We start from the raw sequence: 21,496 nt of genomic DNA on the forward strand, positions 1-21,496 counted from the left end.
GCTTTTTTTAAGGGAAACTTAAAACAACAGGTCCCCAATTTTAACAATACCCAACTGGATCAGGTGTTGCGACTGGAAGAAATTTAGACAATATAAATGGAGAAGTCGTGGCATGAATATCAGGAACGTGAAGCAATTCATGAATCAGAGTTTTATTCTTAGTTTGAATGTTAAGGGTCTTAAATCGTACTTTTCATGTACTTTTCTGGATACTTTACATAATTGGATAAACAAGGATATATTAAACATATTTATTTCTTTAAGCATATGTGTTAAAATTGCATTACCAAACAAATCAGTATTGGTCATAAATCTTCTAACTTTGATTGGAACAGAAGCCAAATTCTACGTGTGAAGATTAAAGAAAGTGATTCCTCCCCAATTCCTTAAAAAGTTTGAGAATATTTGCAGCTGGAAAAAATTCTACTGGTTTAGAAGAAACATATATTTGTTAAATAAAATCAAAAGGCCAAAAAAAGAAACAAGAATAGAGGTAGAACCAACATTTTCATAACAGAAGCATGACCAATCGTGAACAATGGAAAGATTCCCCATTTTGAGAAAAACTTTCTAATCTTAGCTATGAGCGGGTCATAATTATCGTAGAAAGCATTACAATCTTCTTTATACTATACTCCTAAATACCTTTTAGGGATAGAATTGGAATGACTTCAAATTGTAGGGGGGATGGTTTCCTTTGAAGATAAATAATACTTCACTTTTAGTCTTGTTGATACCATAACCATAACTCCCCCCAAACTAGTGTGGTGCCTGACAGTTAACAGTGCAGAGCAAATATTACTGGTTCTTGCTGTTAAACAGAAAGTGGTATCCTCAGGGAAGAGGGAATGTACACTACAAACTACTCATATTGTAATTAGTATGTAAGAGAGTAATTAGGGTACAGCAACAGTAATTATAGGTCATTTGATGTTCAAAAGTGAAATGTGGAACTGATAGGAGAAAGTGGTTTGGGAATAAACATACACTACATTTGCTTAAACTACTCACTATTTTGATATCTTGTTGCTCTCATTCCAAATCTAATAAAAAACTGTAACAAAGAATCTAAAATGATGGTCTTCATGGGCAAATAACATAACATCACTGAGATTTTAAAGCAAACAACTCACTTTCTGCCCATGCAAGATGTTTCTGTTTTAAGATCTAGTACAGAAAGTTTCTAGTCTGTCTGCTAAGCAAATTTGGGAAGGTGGTTTTTTTTTTTTTTAAATAAACACCACTTCTCAGAAAGTTAAAAATCTCTCTCTTCTATACTGCATTTGCCAAACACTTTTTTGACTCAGTACAGATCAATGATTGCCATTACCAGCATACTTACTGCTCATTTTGAGCTCAACGATTTATTTATTCCTGCTCACAGCTGCGGATTGGCTTACTGTTTACTCCAGGACACATCTATGAGTCTTCAATATCATCTAACTGAACTGCTGTCTTTCCAGTTCAGTTTATTTAGTGCCCTAGTACAGCTCAGTGACTGCTCCGTAATAGATGTCCTTTGGCCCCAATAAAGCCAAGCCATTTTGCTTGATATAAATTAGTCTCACTTTAGATGATTCGTTCTCCAGCATAGGTCACACATTACTCCCATACACTTCATAAATTCATCCAACATAGAAATGTCCCCGGCATAGATAACTGAACAAATATTGGTAATTATCCAAGTATGGACAACAACTGACCTTAATGCCTGATCAGGTTAGAATCATTGTTTCATGCACTTAAATGAATTTCCCTGTACAAGTAATTGGGTTGCCGAGTATATAGTTAATTGGCTCATTTTTAATCAATGTAACTTGCACAATTTTAGTTTACATTATCCAAATATTTCTTCATCACTATGTTACCCTACTAAATTCACCACTCAAATATTACTGGATAGAAGGCAGACTCGGTCAATCTTCATATCAGCTACTACTAGCAAGTGGCCTGGATGTAAGAGGCTTCTCTAGAAAAAGAACAGCAATCCTGATATCACCAGTTAAGAAGATGTTACTTGTGTGTTCGACTCCTATTTTTCAGCCTGGGGTGCAAGACTTACCTTCCATTAATGAAAGTATCACATGCCGTAGTCTCTTCACATTAACATTGCAGAGACACATTTCCCAGGGCGAGACACAGATCCTGCATTGATGCCCAAAATGTAATAGTGTTCCAAAGTAGTCTGCTGGACAACTGACAAGATACCACCAGTGGTTCATGAAGCCACACCTTTCAATGAGCACCCAGTAGATAAAAGATTAAGGCCCTCATTTGGAGATTGGCGGTAAAAACCATCTACCGCCGCGGTGACTGCCGCAAAAAGACCGTCGCCGCGGCTACCAGCCGTCTGGCGTATTATCACCACAGCCGGATTTCTGCCAGAAGAATGGCAGGAATCCAGCAGTGGCCATGCCGGTGGCCACGCCAGTAGACCGCCGTATTATGACCCATAATACGGCCTGGCGGTGTTCTGCTGGTGGGTGTTGCTGGTGGCAGCAGCGCCCCGTCCCATCTCCTGCCACAGGACCCCCTGAACACAGGTAAGTCAGGTCTCCGACGGGAGGAATGTGCGTTGTGTGTGTGTGTGTGTGTAAATGTTTGTGTGTGCGTGTGTGTAAATGTTTGTGTGTGCATGGATGCGGGTGTGCGTTGCGTGTGTGAGTGTGAAGGGGGCGTGAATGTAGGGGAGCTTTGGAGAGGTAGGGTGTGTGGGGGGGGCTAACTGGAGAGGGGGGAGACCCCTTTCAGTGACAGGGAAGGAATTCCCTGTCACTGATAGTGCCTACTGCCATGGTTTTCGTGGCGTTAAGAAAGCCACGAAAACCATGGTGGCAGGCGGGGTCATAATCCTGCAGGCGGAACAGTGACCTCCGCCTTGGCTGACGGAGTGGTACATTGTCGGGTTGACTTCAGCAAACCCGCCAATGTCATAATATGGCGGTAAGTACCGCCAGCCTGTTGGCAGTACTTACCGCCATATTACCGCCTGGATTGTAATGACCCCCTAAGTATTAAGTGTATGCTCATAACTTGATTACAGTTTCCTGGCAAAGGCGAGGAAATCTTCATCTACTCATTCCCTCTACTGCACATGGGGGTTTTGAAGCAGGGAATCATGTTGGTTACTGGTAGGCCCACTGCATTTTCTACTTACATTATCTATCTCAGCCTGAAGGTATCATTAAGCCCTTAATAGACACTGGCTGGAAAACTTTTTAAAAAAAAGTGTATATTTTATAACTTTTTGTTAGCCAAACACTTAATTTAGAATTGGGAGAATGCAGGCAAAAGACTGGTCAGAGGCCTGCAAAACAGAACATGCACTGGCAAAGCCAATTGGTCTTATCTTTTTGATCGACTGGCTTTGCCAATGGTTTTTAGCAATGCTGTACAGTATCCCTGATGCTCCACAGTATGGCTAGAGAGAGGCAAAAAAAAGCGCATAATGTGACTGCGTGATTTTGTAGGAATGCACACCATGCATGTGCACACCTACAAAATGGCATTCTGATTCCTTCTAAATCGGTCACACAGAAGCAACATAGAGGATGCAGGGGGGGAAGAAGCATGTTGAAAGGCAAGGGTGGACACAACATGGAGAGTGGGGGGGTGAAAGCAATACAGAGGGCAGGGTGTGGAAGCAACATATAAGGCAGGCTTGGAAGCAACACAGAGGTCAGGGGACAGAAGCACCACAGAGGGAAGAAACTGAAGCAACATGGGGGCAGGTGCCTGGAGCAAAACAGATACGGGGATGAAAGCAACACGGAGAGCAGGGGACAGACGCAACAAAAAAGGCAGGGCGGAAGCAACACAAAGGATGGCACAGAGGCAAAAAGGGGAAAGTGGAGAAGTACATGACATGAGCAACGTGGAGCGAGGATTAAAGAGAAACAAACGTGAAAGAGAGCAATGTGGAGCTGGAGGGGAGAAGCACACAGCTGAAAAAGCAACGCAGAGGCAGAAGCACAGAAGGGTGAGAGCAACACAGGGTGGGAGAAAAGCACAAGGGTGAGAGAGAGCAAGGTGGAGCACAGAGCGGAAGAGGATTACACAAGGGACAGAGCTGGAAAATACATGCACTTCCAAAGAGTGCTGAACCATAAAGAAAAAAAGCAGTGCCTTAAAATTAAGCAGTGGAAGGACACAAGTAAAGAGAGAATGCTGTAGAGGGGCAAACATTAATAGGGCCCCTGCTGATAACTCACATTGAAGGATGCAGGGGGGAAATGGGTCAGAGTGTTGGGTGGGCAGATAGTCTAACTGTGGCTGGTGGAGAAAGGGGGTAATGCTCCATGGTTTGAAAATTATTGAACTCTTTGCAACTCGACTGCACCAATGAAACAGTTATGTATTGTTAGCAGGTAAAATGTGATGAAAAAGTAATTCCATAAAAAATAAAAAATAAATGAAAAAAGAAGAGGAAGGCAAGCCTACACAGGCTAACAAATAAAAAGTAAGCAATTAGGGGTGACAACAAAGTGAACCAATGATAAGCAATGGGATGGCTCTAAGCCCACTGTAAGCTGGAAATAGATCTTTCTGCAAACAGATAGCTTATGCTGTTGGGTAGGCAAGACCTAAAAAGCCGATGAGGCATAGTTAACAACAAGAAAAGATATTCAGTACTGCTCAATCAGCTAACTTAAGTACACATGAAAAGAGACGAGTGACAATGTGTACTACAGCTGATATAATGTAAACTGTTTATTAATGTTTGAAACCTTCCAGTATCAGCCTAGTGATGTGGCATGCCAGTTTCATGTTATGAGGGGCAGTACTGTGAATAAAATCATTACCATTTTACACAAGTATACTCTGATGCCTCGGATCACTCAAGAAGTGAAAACAAGTTTGCCAAAAAGTAAAATACCCAGATCAAGGACACTATGGACAGTAAAGATGTCTTACATACAAATTACAGCCTAAAATAAGCATGCATAGCAGCCTCCAATTCCACCCCTACTATTCAGTTATCAGCAGATGCAATACATTTCTTATACTGCCAGATCTTTTCATGTCCCACTATAAGCTTGAATGATGCAAATGGATGCACTACCCAAGCGAAGACAATAGAACAAACATAAGAGAAATTAAAACAGTTTGTGCAGTGACAATGTGACGCATAGCTAATAAAATCAGTGCATAAAAACACAAAGAATCTGTACTTTTCAATGAAACATCACATTTAATTACCTTTCGGCCAAGATGGAATGGTACAACAGGATCATCTTCGGCATGAAGTATAAGAAGTGGGCACGAAATATAGTTCACACTGGAAAAAAAAGACAGAGGCTGACATTCTCAGCATTCTTAAATTCCCCAAAATGTGAAAACAGGTATGAGTGGATGAGAGATCAGTGACAAGGCAAACAACACATATTAAAGAAGAAACTCACAGTCAGTACTTTTCTGCTCGTATTTTTACACAGGAGTGTATGGTGATTAATTTTTTCTGTGGTTCTATGGTGAAACACACTCTAAGAATCAGAGCCCTCTATGGTGCCATATTAGACAGGCAATGGCAAAGGCAATAGTTTTGAATAAACATTTTAAAAAAAGCTTCCTGCAGTGAAATTTAATTTGTAATTATTCAGCATATTTTTGTGATGCAAATTGATCCTTCATGCGTTCCAATGCAAGCACTCAATTAGAGGCAAAATTATACACCAAACATCCAATAATGTAAAGTGAAAAGTCAATACTACGATAGAGTCAAAGGCTACTCTATGTAGGTTTTAAAGAATTTGCAACAATTGGTTATCAACTGTGGTTTGTTTTGTGGAGGTTATATTAGATGGATAATGGTATGAAGACTTTCGGTTATCTTTTATACTTTTTTAATTTTATTTTGACATAAAAGTATATGTTTGTATGCTTTGTAAGAGACAAAAAAACTGGTGAACTCCAAAAATTTAAGGACGACTTTCAGGGAGTTATTGGTATAAGCAAGGGGCATTTGTTTCAAGATCATCCATTGGTCTTTTGGTGTATAACGTACTGACCTCATGACATACACTGAAAAACTTTACAATGACTTTCTTTTATCTTTTCTCTTCTCCAAGATTATTTCTTTCTCTCCACAATCATCCTTCAACAACACCTTGTTCCATCCTTTTTCACATTTCATTCACCCAGAGGCAAGTATTAATTTGTGTTTGTGACCTGTGAACAACTCAACGAGGGTCTTGCAGTGCTCATGCAAGGTGAATGACCCTTGGTTTCAGAGGTTTTTCTTTTTTTACCAATCTAATCCATTCACCATGATCAGTTCTATACTCTCCTTTGACAATGCCATCCATTTTGGATTATAACAAACATTTCTTATGCCCAATCCTAAAAGATGTTGGGAATTCCTTTACCTCCTTGGGACATAGTTAGACACCTACGTCTGTCAACAAAATTCTCAGACAGCCAAAAAGGCTCTCCAAAAATCTTATAACTGCTTCAGGCTTCAGCTTCACTTCATTCAACTCGAAAAGAGATCTATAACTACAAACAAATATGGAGAGGGCTAATATTGACTATCAATACCTCTTTCTAAGTTGATAAACCTCTACAAAACATGGGAGCTGTGCATGTTGTTTCTTTTACTTTCCTAACTGCATGTATCCGTCATGGGCTATTTCAACAAATTTTCCTTATAGATTTTCTGGCACAACTAGTTTTCTACTTCCTAACACAAATCAACTCCTTTATCACAATTCATCCCTCCCTGGTCAGTAGGATTTCAACCTGTCATCTAATATTTCTCTTCTCCAACCAACCACATCTTACCCATGTTAAGCACAGAGACATAACCACCCGCTACAGCATGCTTGACTTTCACTCATCTTCTTGCAAGGGCCACAGGGTGATTACACAAACATACTCACCTGTCCAAAAATTCTCCTCTTCCTCCTCAAACTCACCTGCAGCAGCAGAGACAAGTCTCAACAGTTAGTCTGCTTAGCTCTCTGCACCAAGAATGTACTCAATTTACTAGGTCAACTCATGCAATTCCATAACCCATCTTCTAATTCTAGCTGAAACAGAATCCAAACCTTCCTTTGTGAATATTTCAAGTAACAGTTTTTTTGGCAGATGTACAGTAAACACCCCATCCCATAAAATGTTCCTAAATTTCTTCACTGTCCAGCTGACTGCAAGAACCTCCTTCTCAATGACGGAGTAATTCAGTTCAGGCATTTTACTTGTTTTGTATACAAGTTATAGTATTTTTCATGCCCTCACTTACCTACAACAATATTGTTCCCAGACCTTCGTACCATTCATCTGTGACCTCTATAGTATCATTACCAAATACGACCGCCTGCAAATTTGGCCCCCCACCAAACTCATTGTGCACAAATATTGACTACTTCTTGCACAACTCCCGCACCCGTCTTTTCAGCAAGATTTTGGATAAAGCAGTTGTAAAATTCTACCACCCTTAAAAAAAAAACAATAGAACTTAACACTTGTTGATGGACAGGTGGTATCGCCAACCTGTCCATCACATCCGCCAAACCCTTATTTCGTTTCACTTCATCCTCAGACACCTGAAGACCGCGATAAGACCTTTAGGGCCAAATGTACAAAGGGTTTTAACGTTTGCTAACCCCCCAATTCGGAAAATCTGAGAATTTGTGAACGCTAAACCCTTTTATCTATGCACTAAATGCTTTTGGCAAATCTGAAAAAAAAATTCGGATCACTAAGTGTGTTCAGAAATGGAAACCGATTTGGTATCTGGGAGAAGCGTGTTGTAGGCGTGGTATCCCTTCCAAATACCAAACTGCATCATATGTATCAATTTTTTGCAAACCATAATCAGGTTCCAAAACACTGATATTTTACTGACCCCCAAGTTGGAGTGGTAACTGGTATGGAGAAACGAGGCAATCCCATTGGGACCACTTCCTACTCTTAAACAAACAAAAATTAAAAAATAAACTTTTCCTTTTAAAAGCACTCCTATTTCCTTTTTAAATATATTTTTGTTTTTCATGTTGCCATAAAATAACATGGCAGTTCTCTTATTTATATTCTGCACATGATGATTACAACTGTACACAAATGGATCCTCTTTTAGTTATACAGTAGTCATAGATAGATTTTGTTCATCATGCATCATTTATCTCTCTCTTGTTCATGCCTTATGTATATTCATTGTATTGACTACATGTGCATCCAGTTTCCTTTGCGAAAATGTATCTGTATTTAAGAAACAAACAAAAAGTGTGCTTTACTAAAAAGCGATAACAGACATGGTAGTGTGCATACCGCAGCGGGCCACCACCCTTGTAATGGCTGCAAATCATAAGGGGTCGCAATTTGCAACCTAACTCATTCATATTTATGCGTTAGGTCAGATTGCGACCCCCTAGGATTCATTATTTTGACAACTGACCTAATAGTGCATATTGTCGGTTTGCGTAGTACCGTACTGGTGGCAAAAACACTGGTGGCAAATTGTGACCAGTATTTTACTATCAGTGCTGTAGTGCTGTGTACATCTGGCCCTTCATCTCTTTCAAACTACACTAATACACCCTTAAGCTCAACCCAGGCTTTCACAATCTCTTTAAAACTTCATGAACTCTCCGTTTACGCTTTATCATAATCATGATCATAAAACGCTACAGGAGTAAGTTATTTACCTTTGGTAGTGCCTTATGTGGTTGAGACTATCAAGTTGCAGATTCCTTACCTTAGAATATTCCCCAGGCATCAGACTGGATCCAGAAACTTCTGATAAGCAGTACCCCGCAAGCCAACAGGCAGCTTCTGTAGGAAGCTGGTACAGTGTGTGGTAGACACCTATAGTATTACACCCTATACTGGGTCCAGGCAAGCCCCAATTAGTTAGTTTTACAGTATCTAGACAGCCAGGGATCTCTAGGGTATGTGTGGTGAGCAGCCAAGACTTATATAGAAGGCATGCAAAGCACTTGCAATACCACAGTAGTCACACAGTAACTTCCCACACATGAAAGGAACCACACAGTGTTGCAAAAATAAAGGTGCTTTATTATAGGTACACCAAACTAGACTACCTTTGGTTTACCTCCTTCTGGAGATATGAACATACAAAACATATACAGCTAAGTACTTAGGAAAATAATAAATAATCAAGGGCTCCCTCAACGGTTTCCAGATTGCAGACGGGTCAGTGGTCAGGACGACCACCCACAATCAAAGCCAATTGCAAAACAGGCTGTTGGAGGTTTGCAGAGCTGTGGAGGACCACCAAGGTCCTGGGGACTCGCCCTTTGGAGGAGAGTCCGGGCTGACCCTCAGGAAGCAGAAGAGCCAGCAGAAGCAGTCGGAGCCCCACAAGCAACCCAACGGCAGCACGCACAATAAGTCGCAGTGAGGCCCAGTAAGCACACCTGAAGAGGAGTCCCACTTCACTGGAGCAGCAGAGAGGAGACTGTCCTTGAGGAGGTAGAGTGCTGGGGGCCGGGGCTACTTGAAGACTGAAGATCCCTCGAAGCAGGAGTCAATAAGTCTTGGTTGGTGCAACAGTCGCAGTGCACAGGGATTCTGTCCCAGTGAAAGAGGCAAAGGCTCACCATCTCCCATGTTGGATAGAAGATAGAGAGGATCCAGGGGATCCCTCAGAACCACCACCTGTCTTGGAGAATCTTTGCAAATCCAGAGGACAGAAGATACCACCAGGCGTACGTCGTTGTCTAAGGTACTAACGGATTCAGGGGAGTGACTCCTTCACTCCAAGGAAGATTCCTTCTTGCTTCTTGGTGCAACTGAAGTCTTGCCCACCGCAGAGGACGCACAGCCATGGAAATGTTGCAGAAGGCTTACAGGAGCCATGGAAACAATGTTACAAGGAGAAGTCTTCTCAGAGGTGCAGTCTTGTTAGGTTCTTGTGTAGCCCAGCAGCAGTTCCAGAGGCCAGGAGCACAAGATGTCTTCGCAGAGAGGTCGTGGTGGAGTCTTGCGCCATGAATCTGGGGACCCACCCTCAAGGGAGTCCCTAAATAGCCCAAAAAGGGGGTTTGGTCCCTCTCTGGGGTGACCATTTACTGACATCATACCTGGCCAACCAAATCAGATGCGCCCAGAGGCTTCTCCATATCTTGTTTCTAAGATGGCAGAACCAAAGGGCCACCTAAAGGAGCTATAGGCACCACCCTAGGGGTGAAGATGGACAGGGAAGTGGACACTCCCTTTTCCTTTGTGTGTTTTGCGCCAAAGCGGGGACCAGTGGTCCCTGGACTGGTGCAAACCACATTATGCAAAAGGGCACCAAATGTGCCCTTCAAAGCCGTCTGGTGGCATGGGGAGGCGACCCCCTTACCAGCCTAGTAACACCTATGTCCAAAGTACAGGAGGTTGCACCCCTCTCCTATAGGAAATTCTTTGTTCTGCTGTCCCCCTGCTTGAAGTAGTCAAGTAGCAGGAGCAGAATCGTGTCTGAGGGGCTGCAGCAGCATAGCACTGACCAGAGAAGACTTGTAGCAGAACTGGGAGATCCTCTAAGGAGGTGCTGGAGTCAGTATTGGGGTATTATTCCGACATGTTTGATACCAAACATGACCAGGGTTGGAGTTACTATTTTGTAGCTGGATCACAGGTAGTGACTAGGGGCCAGTACATAGCTAAAATGGCTTCTCCGCACTTACAAAGTCAAGGGAATTGGAACTGGAGTTCGTATTGACACCTCTGCTCATGCAGGGGTGTACACACACACACACACACACGCACGCTGCAAATGACAGGCGTGCAGACACAGTTTGCAGGGGCTCCCATGAGTGACAAAATACACACACGCACGCTGCAAATGACAGGCCTGCAGACACAGTTTGCAGGGGCTCCCATGAGTGACAAAATAAATTCTGCAGCCTAATGGGGGACCCCTGGTGTACCAATGCACTGGGTACCTAAGTGCCATCTACCAGGGATTACAGGGGTAAACCAGTATGCCAATTGTGGGGTGTATGAAGTACCAAGACAAACAAATTTGGAGAAGAGAGAGCAATCACTGGGGTAGTGATTAGCAGGATCCCAGTGATAAACAGCCTAAGCACACTGACATAAGGCAAAAAGTGGGGGTAACCATGCTAGAAAGAGTGGACTTTCCTACAGCGTTGTTAGGCTCCATGTGGTGTCTGCAGCATTTGCCTGCACCAGAAATTACATGTGCAGTGCCTATATAGGCACCACCCTATCTTTCTGACATCAGTTTCTTTTCACAACTTTCCAGAAGCGAAGAGCCACAAAGAACACTGACCTAGGCCCTTAAAAAAGGGTAATACATACCCCTATATATTCACCCCTGTAGGATATAATGTAGGGCTGTTAAAAAAGCTAGGGCCATAAAAAAGGGTAAACCCTTTACACTATAATCTGTTCACAGAGCGGGAGGGATGAGGGGGTCAGTAAGGAATTTAAACTATCTGACTAAACTTAACTATCTGACTAACTTAAGTATCTGATCTTGACTTATAGCCACTAAATCTCTACCTTAGAATAGATACCCAAGCAATACCTCCACAGAGGTAGGGCTGTGATACAGATTAGACTAAAATGTCCTGTAGGATCGAACAGGCAAAGTGACCGTCTAGCCAGACCTGACTGCCCAGGTAGTAGTGTTTAATAAATATGATCAAGGAAGCCCACGTTGCTGCCTGACAAATATCCAGAACAGGAACTCGGTGAACTAACATAATGGTTGCATCCTTGGCTCTGGTAAGTGAGCATACAAACTCTCAGGGGGGTGCATTTTGGCCAACGCATAGCAGATTTTGATGCAGAGCACTATCCATTGTGAAATGGTCTGCTTCTGAAATACCTTCCCTTTCTTGGCCCTAACATATCCCATGAAGAGCTGATTGTCCACCCGGAACTCACGAGTACGACCAAGGAAGAACAACAGTGTTCTTTGTGGGTCCAGCTGGTGGAGTCTCTCCTCTTCTTTATAGGGATGAGTTGGAGCGTAAAGGGTTGGGAGAGTGCTGGACTGGCCTACATGGATAAGGATTACCACCTTCAATAAAAAAGGATACTTAAGTCCGGAGGACCAGCTTGTCTGGGAAGAAGGTAAGGTATGAAGTATTTGATGACAGTGCCTGTAACTCACTGTCCCTCCTGGCAGATGTTACTGCCACTCGGAAGGCCGTTTTGATGATGAGAGATCTGAGTGGGAAGTTGTGAAGTAGCTGAAAGGGAGTGCACATCTGGAACTTAAGGACTAGATTTAGGTCCCACTGGAGCATAATAAAAGGCACTGCAACCTGTTTACAACAGGGGATTTGGAAAGGCATGGCTGGTCTGGCAACCTTTAAATATGCCAAAGCAGAGGCCTGCTGGGCCAAGCAAACAATAAACATAAGGACCCTGGGAAAGGGATGCAGGCAGAGGACCAACATGTTTATCTGTACACCATGCTACAAACTTGCTTCAATGGAAAGAGTCTTGGTGGAGGGGCACCAAAGTGCCAAAATAACACTCTAGGCTTCGAGCGGAAGGTCGAAAGCTGTCAACTGTTGCCTCTCCATCTCCACACATGCAGGTGAAGCATTTTTAGGTTGGGGTGCAGAAACTCTGCCCTATTACTGAGGCAGAAGATCCTTTAGAAGAGACAACCTGATTGGAAGACTGATACTCATGTTCAACAGCTCTGGATAACAAACTCTTGGTGGCCAATCCAGAGCTTCAAGAATGAATTGGGCCTGGTGGTTCTTGATTTCCTTGAGAACACTGGGCAGGAGTGGTATTGGTGGAAAGGCATAGATAAGCCCGGAGCTCCCCTTGAGACGAAAACCGTCACTGAGCGAGAGCTGCCTTTAAAACTCCAGTGCTCAAAATTGCTGACATTGCATCTTCTCGGCTGTGGCGAACAGATTTGACCAAGGCTCTCCCCACTATTGAAAGAGGCCTTGTGCCACCTACAGATAGAGAAGCCATTTGTGATCCGTTAGGCATCGATGACTGAGGACATCACTCTGGCGTTCAGAGGGCCCGTCAAGTGTTGAACCACAAAGGATATGTCCTTGTGTTATAGCTATGTCCAGATGTGCAGCGCCCCTTGACAATGGGTCCACAACCCCATTGCACCCTGTCTGTTGCAGTACCACATGGCAGTGGTGTTGTCCGTGAGCACCTAAAGAAGCCTTCCCCTGATTTTAGGAAGAAAGGCTTTCAATGCTAAACAGATCACCTGAAGCTACAAAAGTTGATGTGGAGCCCCAATTTTGCCATAGACTACAGTCCTCTGATCTCCACCTTTCTCAGATTGCCGTCCCATCCCAGGAGTGACGTATCTGTCACTACAATCAATGGTTGGGGAAAAGAGAGGGGTCTGCTACTGACCCAACTGCTGTTCGTTAGCCACCACTGCAGGTCTTATGCAGTTCACTCTGGGATCTAGATCATGTTAGAGAGATTTCACTGAAGCTGCGACCAGTGGAGCTTCAGGTCCCACATATGACAACGGGCATGCGTCACAAGCAGGATGCAGGAGGCCATGAGGCCCAACAGCCTCAGAGTCAGTCTCACCGAAATCCAAGGCAGGCTTGCCGCTAGGGAGAATAGGCCCGGAACCGCACTGTGTCCTAAACGGGGCTGATGAAAGGGAACATCTGAGAATCTGAGAGGAAGTCAGGTGTGGCTTCAGCACATTGATAGTGAACCTCAGCGAATGCAGGAGGTTCGCCGTAGTCTGGCGGGAGACGACAGCCTGTGGTGAGCCCACCTTCAACAGCCAATCATCGCGGTAGGGAATACTTGAACTCCTGAGCTCTGCAGATGTCAAGCAAGTGCTGAAATTACTTTGGTGAACACTCGAGCGGCATTGGTAAGGCCAAAGGGGCACATGGCAAACTGCAAGTGCTCATGGACCACTGTGAACCGCACGTAATGTTGGTGGGCAAGCAGGACGAGGATGTGATAATATGTGTCCTGCAAGTCTAACTCTACCATCTAGTCTCCTGGGTTCAGGGCAGACATACTTGGCAACTGTGAGCATTCAGAATTTCTCCTTCTTGAGGAAGAGACTGAGAAGGTGCATGTCTAATATAGGACAGGAGCCTCCGTCATTCTTTGGCACCAGAAAGTGGCAAGAACAACAACCACAACCTACTTTTGATATCAGCATCCTCTCTATGGCTCCCTTTGCCTAGAGAGCAGACGATTCATGAGTAATGAGATATGGTCTCCGTCAGCCTATCCTAAGTGGGTGGCATGGGTGGAGGGGTGGCCACAAAGAGAAGGAAATAACCCCATTGGATGATATGCAAAACCCGACATTCAGATATTATTGACCTGCAGTGGTGCAGGTGATGGCAGATCTTCCCCCCCACTGGATGCCCATGATGGCTGGAGGGCGAATGAAAGAAGCTTGGAGGCTGCGGGTGCCAGGATGGTGGGATAGTGGACTGGCACGACCTTTGGCTACCTGTCCCACACGGTCTATGGGAACACTTCCTAAGCCACAAAAATGTTGGGCAACCTCTTGTGTGTAGTGGCTGGGAGGGTAGAGACATGGCTGAAAGCCACTTCCATGGCCACTAAAGGGGAAGAAGCCATGGGTTGGCGAGGGGCAATGGAAAGGCCCGAGAATCTGCACGTAGCCCTGCTGTCCTTAAAGCGCTCCAGCACCGAGTCCGCCTTCTCTCCAACCAAATGGGAGCCATCAAAGGGCAAGTCCTTCAGGGAGGCCTGGACATCCTCTGAAAAGCCAGTGGTTCTCAACGAGACACGGTGCCTATGGGCCATCAATGATGAAATTGCTCTGCCCAGTGAGTCTGTCATGTCCAGCTCAAATTGTATGGGAAACTTAACTGCATTTGTACCATCAGCAATTGCTTTACAAAGTATGGCTCAGGCTTCATCCCCGACCACAGGCAGCCCCTGAGCAACCAAGTCACAGATCGTAGGGAAGTATAAGAGGCATGTTCACCACACACAGTACTAGGGTTGCAGAAGAGAACAGGCCCCATGCAGGACGCCAGCTTCATTGAAAGGGAAAATGGTTCAGATGGGAAAACTCCCATTTGAAGCACCTCCATCAAGACATTTGTCTTGACTGCCACTGGGGGCAATTGAAGGTCTAGAACCTCAGCTGCCTCCACACCACCACAGTGAACGAGGCACACTCCTCTGTAGCCATGGTAGGGGAAGAGCACGGACAGTGTCTGAAGAGGTGTCTAGTCCACTCGCATCTGCCGAATCCTCATACCAGGTGTTCTCGGGGTCTTCTAAGGGCTGGTAACCATAAGGGTCCTAAGACCCCGGCCCCATTCATTACTCAAACCAAGCCTGTCATAAGAATAAGGCACTGGGTCCAACATGGTGGGTCTGCCACCGATCGGCTCTGGAAATGCCGTTGGATGGCACCTGTTCGGCTTCATCTCCGAGTTGGGAATGATGATGGGAGCAATGTCAGCGAGGGCCGTCGAGCCACCAGGAAGGTCGAGGTTGCCCAACCAGTGCCGCTCAAGATGCGTCACTGGATCTTGGAGGCCTGACAGGTGCCAAGGGCAGGCATGCCGGCGTTAAACCAGTAGGGTCCCCTCTTGAACCCATGGGGCCCGAGGGCATGGCAGCGGGGTTGGCCCACTCAAAGAAGAGGTGCATGGTTTTTAAAATTCCATTAGCTGGGTGTGGGTCACACCAGCTCCCGGAAACTCAGGGGGGTGCAAAGATGGCCCAGTGTAGACTCCACCACACAGCCTTGAGTGCTGATGGCCCAGCGTCTTGTCCGAACTCTTGGGTAGCAGAGTCGAAGTACTCTTCAACTTCTTCGTCTCGTGACCGGATTTTCCTGATGACATCAAATAGGATGATGATCACCAGGAGCAGCTCTGCAAACAATATTGGGACCTTCCTTGCGACCGAGATCTGCAATGCTGCAGGGTCCATTCGTGACGGGTAGTGAGGAGCTTGAGGGGCCACCACCTCAGTGTCCTTGTCTTCGATCATGATCGCAATCCATACATCAAAGGCCAACCAAGTGTAGGCTTGTCACCGACATCTGGTGTGGACAGGTGCTGTATTTTGAAACCTGACTATCTGCCGGATACCATTACGCCAGGAGTCAAAGTCTAAAACAAATATTAGACAAAAGGACGAAAAAAGCCAATAAAATATTGACTCGGGTAGCTCTTCTCAGTATCTGTACTGACTGGCGTAGAAAGAAAAGAATTGACTTGAGCGCGCTGGGGTGGACCCTGCACGTCGTTTCTGGTGCGGACGAAGTCGACGATGCCATGTGGAGCCGATCAACACCATCTACTGTCAGGCAGAGGTACTGCTTGTCGAAAAGTTTCCAGATACAGTCTGACAGCTGGGGAATATTCTGAGGTAAGGACTCTGCGGCTAGAAGTCTCTATCACATATTGGAATATTTTCCTGGAAAAAATGTAAGTTCTTCCAAGTCACCCAACACAGAGTTCATAACTCATAGCCAAAAGGCATACTCTGTAAGCTGAATGCTCCTATGGGTGTTATGAAAGAAATTAGGTCTTCTGCATCTTCATGCTATCTAATCTAAGATTCTAAATCTAGATTAGTGAAGTATTTTGCCCCAGACAATGTTAACAGCATCTCTGTGACATTGGATAGTGGGAATATATCAACAACCACTTCCTTGTTGTTTAGTGCCTGGAGGTCCACTCACAAACACAATTTCCCATTTCCTTTTCTTGCCATAACCACCACTCGGGCCAACCACACTTTCGTCTATACTGGGACATTCACTTCTGCACTGTATAACCTATCCAGATCCTGTCTGGCTGTCTTTTGTTCACTAAATAGCATTTTCTCACTCTAGCTGTGATGAGTAAAGCACCCTTCTTCTTGATACTCTGAAAGCAGTTCTTGAGACAACCTAGTCCTACTTTGAAAGATAAGAATAACAACTCTTTAAGTCATGACAACCATTTTCCACTTGATGAACGCCACCTAAGGTTGAGCAATGGGATCAAACACTATTCCCAGTTTATTTTGGTGTGCCCATTCTATTATCTTGACCTCTTCACTGCAACATGTTAGCCACTACAGCTATTCCTTTGTACTGCAACAGGGTCTAAGAAGGTGTTGTCTCATAGTTATGGTGTCTCCCCATAACCTCCATTTTTGATGTCCATTCTCTGCAATTTTACAAGGTCTCCAAAGCTCTGTTTAAATACTTCACTGGCTATAATGACTAAGGGCCTGATTTAGATATTGGAGGACGGGCTACTCCATCACACCAGAGCTGGATATTCCATCCACCGAAATCTAAATCCCATTATATTCTATGGGATTTACAGTTTGGCAGACGGGCTATCTGTCACCGTTGTGACAGCGTAACCGTCTACCAATATCGAAATCAGGCCCTACATGAGAACACAAATCAAACATCATCTCAACATACATTCCCTCCAAGGTCACGCCATGCATGTGACTACCAACCAACTTGTTATTTACTTGCACCACAATCTCCTCGCATAACTCTATCTTCCCCATTTTACATTCTTTGCCCAAGCTTCTACAACGCATTGTGAATTGCACTCTTTTCCTGCAATTGCTTTAAATCATGTAATCTCTTTTACTCAGCATGCGACCATGAAGTCATGGTGAAAATGATGGCCTTTGAATGTCCCCACACCACCTCAATCTTTCTCCGTTTCTTTCATGTTCATCACATTCACATCTTTTTGTTTCACTTTGTTTCCTCAATACTTCCACACACTTCGTGTGCTCCACTCTCTTTGCAACAGATAAAACTTAATCTAACTGAAGCTCATCTGTCAGCCAGGGTTCCTTCCTGATTCTGTCATTTTACCAGTTCAATAAAAACTGATCTGTTATGCACCAATCTGTTAATGCTGCAAATGTGCATGTTGAATCCAACTTCCTGGGTGACGTTATATATTCCTCCACTGTTTCATCAGACCTTTGCACCCTGGATCCAAAATGCTAACTCTCAAAGACTGTTTTTGTGTGTGGTAAAAAAGGCAGTTCAAGCCTCTTTACTTAGCCGTGATAGTCATTTAGCCCTTCACCTTCTTCACCGTGTTCAAGTAAATTCTCTAGGATTTCTGGTCCAGCCATGAAGTGGAAGAGCCAGCATAGTATTAGTTCCCATGTGTGCCTGATGCTCCTTTGTGTAGTTCTGCAATACCTTTTCCATCTGTTTCACCTCAAAGGAGGCTCCCCAGGAGAAGTAAAAAAAAAAAAATGAAGCACAGAACCATTAAGCATCTCCGTTGAACCTGGCTCTCTTTTCCGCATCACCACAGATTTTTGCCTTTCTTTGCTGAACATGTTTGTGTTGGCTTGTAAGATTCTGTGCACTTAAACAACTGACCAGAACCAGTTTTGGGGATAGGATGGGGAATTTTCCGAACATAAAGGCTAGCACCAGACATAAAAGTGATATCTTCAGTACCTCTTATCAACACATTCCTAGAACTGTGGATTATTCTGAAAAAAAAACTGTTGTGCTGTCTGAAGAATGAAGATTGGACCTACTTGCCTTGAACTGAGGTTTCCCAGAAGTGAGTACAGGGTTCAGTTGACCAACCTCCTGTTTAGCTAGAGGGGCACAAAAATCTTCCAGAGGCACCCTTGCAACTGCCCAGCTGACCAACACAACTAGACCGGCCTGGACCTGCATGAGTCCTGCTGCTGGCTCCTAATGTAATGCGTCCTGATCCCCAGTTGTGTAGAACAATTACCAGTAAAACCACCAACGCCCGAAAGATTTCTCTGCTGGTGCACCTGACAAAGTGGCAATGTTTGGGCACTCAACAGGATATTCACATTGATGTTCCCATCAGTGCTAGGTTCCTTGATTGTAGATTAGACAGTCACTTAGAAACCCATTAGTTTGCCTATCACTGTTAAAATGTGAATCAGTATGAATCTTGAACACAGACAACCCTACTAGTAGTAGCATGCTTCCATGAGTTTCTTCACAACCACTCAAGCCCACAATGCCATGTGGTGGGTAGCACTTCTGCACGCCGTAATGAGAAAACCACTAAGAGGCTACACACAAGTGCTGCAGTGAAACGCAGTTAGTGTTTCCCCACCCGTTCGGTCTGTACTGGTCAAAAATACTTGCACTGTGACAGCACAGTTCACAAAGCTCCCATGGAATGGAGCTTTGTTCCATTCCATTAGGAGTTGTTCTAATGAGTGGCTGGTGTTTGACAATAATGTCCTCACTCCTCTGGAAAGCATTCTTGTATTCCAGTGACCTGGCAGGCTTGGGCCAATGGCATGTTCACATGTTTTTCGACTGTTGGTGCTTACAGACCCTAATGGACAGATGTCCGCTGGCTCACGGTCCCAATAGCTACGTCCTACAGTTAATATTTTTTTTTTAAACGATTTGCTTTACATCTGTACATTCCAAAGGCCTTTAGTTCCAGACTTTCTCAATGCAATCATTTGCATCCATATCTCACACTCTGCATACCGCCTTGCTCCCTGACACCTTCCAGAAGCAGAGATTCTTTTGAGGTGTAGATAATATTTCCTTGATCCCGTCACTCGCCACTAGTGTAATTAAGCACGTTGGAGCAACAAAAGAGGAGCAAGAATGCTTTACAGCACCTTTGCCACAGTTCACACAGAAGTAACTGTCACTTTCAGAATGCTCCTCAAAAAGTCCAAAAGGCATTCCATTCTACATTTATAATTGAAAAACTAAATTGTCTGTAATATGTCTGCTCCAGTTTAAGTATCAGTAACATCATTAACATGCCACAACTGATTAAATAAAGGCTAAAAACAGACGCCGGGAATAAAGACCTGGAACTAAATGCAACTCACTGTCTACCTCACTCCCCTCCTTTCTAATTTTTGCTATGAAGATTATGGGATTTTCACTGCTAGAATTAAAGAAGTTGGCTGTGTTACATTAGTCACATTACTGGTTCCAAAACCCACATCTAAAAAAGGAGTTTTGAGAAAACGTTTTTACTTCTTCCTTTCTGAGTGGCAAAAGTAAGCAATCTATATGGGTTCCATAAGAATCGCAGAACATTAGGAAATGGACCTCTCAATTGAGAGTTAAAAGCAATTCTAAAAGACGTAACCAGTAGTGCACATAACGTTCATTATTTACAGCAAAAAGCAATTGAGTCTATGCGAGGGTTACAACATGAGGCCTTTGGGAAGTAAAGATCCTATATCTGGCGCCACAGCTAGATGAGCAACGGCTGTGAGAAAATAACACTCGCCTGTGCAAAAACAAATAAAGGCTCAGCTCTTTGTAATCTAATTCAGAGTGGAGCAATTTTCATTTGAATGTATTTCAATGCAATATTGTGTGGGCTGTCTGTCTGAAATAAGGCTACAGAACCAGGCAATAATTTATGTTTCATTCCTTTTAGCAGCACTTACTTCTCATCGCTTGCAAATTTAATTCCACTTTCTGTGATGGGATCAAGGAAGAACCAATCAAACCCAGGGAAGTATCTGTATATCTGAAACAAATGCAAGCAGTTTGAAAAATATAATTAAGTGAAAGTTCACATTACACAGGTAACACAATGGAAGGTTAACAAAGCAGAGAAAAAAAACAGAAAGATTCAGCATGTACACGGTACCGCAGCGCCGGCACTCAATACACCACGTGGTGCCAAGCTGCTACATTATTTAAAGATTACAGCTAACAAGTTATAGAAATGCATGAATACTTTAGCTGGAGTGAGACAAAATATTTCTAAGAATAATAAATGTGCATCATCACGTGACATTACTAATTTGTAACGAGTGAGGCACAGCAGATAAAATAACAAATATTTGTATTATTGTCAACACACAACCCTAAAGCATTTGATTTTGTTGGTTAAAAAGGAAGGCTATACTTGGCTGTCCTTCGAACTAGGTAATGACATATCCAAACCTGCTTGTCCCACACCCAAAGTTGCTCTATTCCATAGACCTCGGTGCTGCTGGTTAGTCGTCATTTTACCTGCCCTTATTTCATCTCCATGTTATAATTGGTCCTTTTCGAGTTCTGTAAATCGCACTCCACGATAGCCATCAATTTTCCCAAGGATAAGATTTTTTTTCTTCCAATATGTATTATTGTTTTTTGATATGCAATAAAGAATACAAAACACTTCCCCTCAAAGAGGGCATTGGAATACAACAATAGAAAAATATAGCAGTTTTTGAAGGCAGTGTGCCCACTCGATAGTTGTAGTGTCACAGTTTGACCTGTGATTTGCAGCATCCATGAAGTCACCAATCATGCATGAAAACCCATTAACGGTAAGTTCAGTTTCAAGTAGTAGCTTAGGGATCCTTCCATCTACTGCCATAATGTGTGCCTCTCTCTGAGGGGATCAAACTCCCCCCACCCGTCCTGTTTGCCGCTCGTGTGCCTGGATAATGCAATGTATCAACAGATTTCTAGGTGAGTGTGTTTCACTGTAAGGTGTCAGTTTATATGTCCCATTAATGAAGGTGATCAGTGAGTCCTTGTCTCAATACAGCATTGCTTTATTGTGGAGTGGGTGGTTTCGAGTGACTACACTGCTAGGTT

The 21,496-nt window shown here is 43.8% G+C and overlaps 1 protein-coding gene across 5 annotated transcripts in view; it reads right to left on the reverse strand.

Annotated features, from left to right (window-relative positions):
- ABHD12 (abhydrolase domain containing 12, lysophospholipase) overlaps nucleotides 1-21,496 on the reverse strand; it is a 497,414-nt gene that overhangs the window by 32,627 nt on the left and 443,291 nt on the right. For all 5 annotated transcript variants that reach the window (XM_069235085.1, XM_069235086.1, XM_069235087.1 and 2 more), the window contains 2 exons: nucleotides 20,347-20,429; nucleotides 5,200-5,278 (listed from right to left, as the gene is read on the reverse strand). In XM_069235085.1, the coding sequence (XP_069091186.1) occupies nucleotides 5,200-5,278; nucleotides 20,347-20,429 (162 nt within the window). The remainder of the gene's footprint in view (nucleotides 1-5,199; nucleotides 5,279-20,346; nucleotides 20,430-21,496) is intronic.

This window comes from Pleurodeles waltl, chromosome 5 (assembly GCF_031143425.1).
Source record: "Pleurodeles waltl isolate 20211129_DDA chromosome 5, aPleWal1.hap1.20221129, whole genome shotgun sequence".
Lineage (NCBI taxonomy): Eukaryota > Metazoa > Chordata > Amphibia > Caudata > Salamandridae > Pleurodeles > Pleurodeles waltl.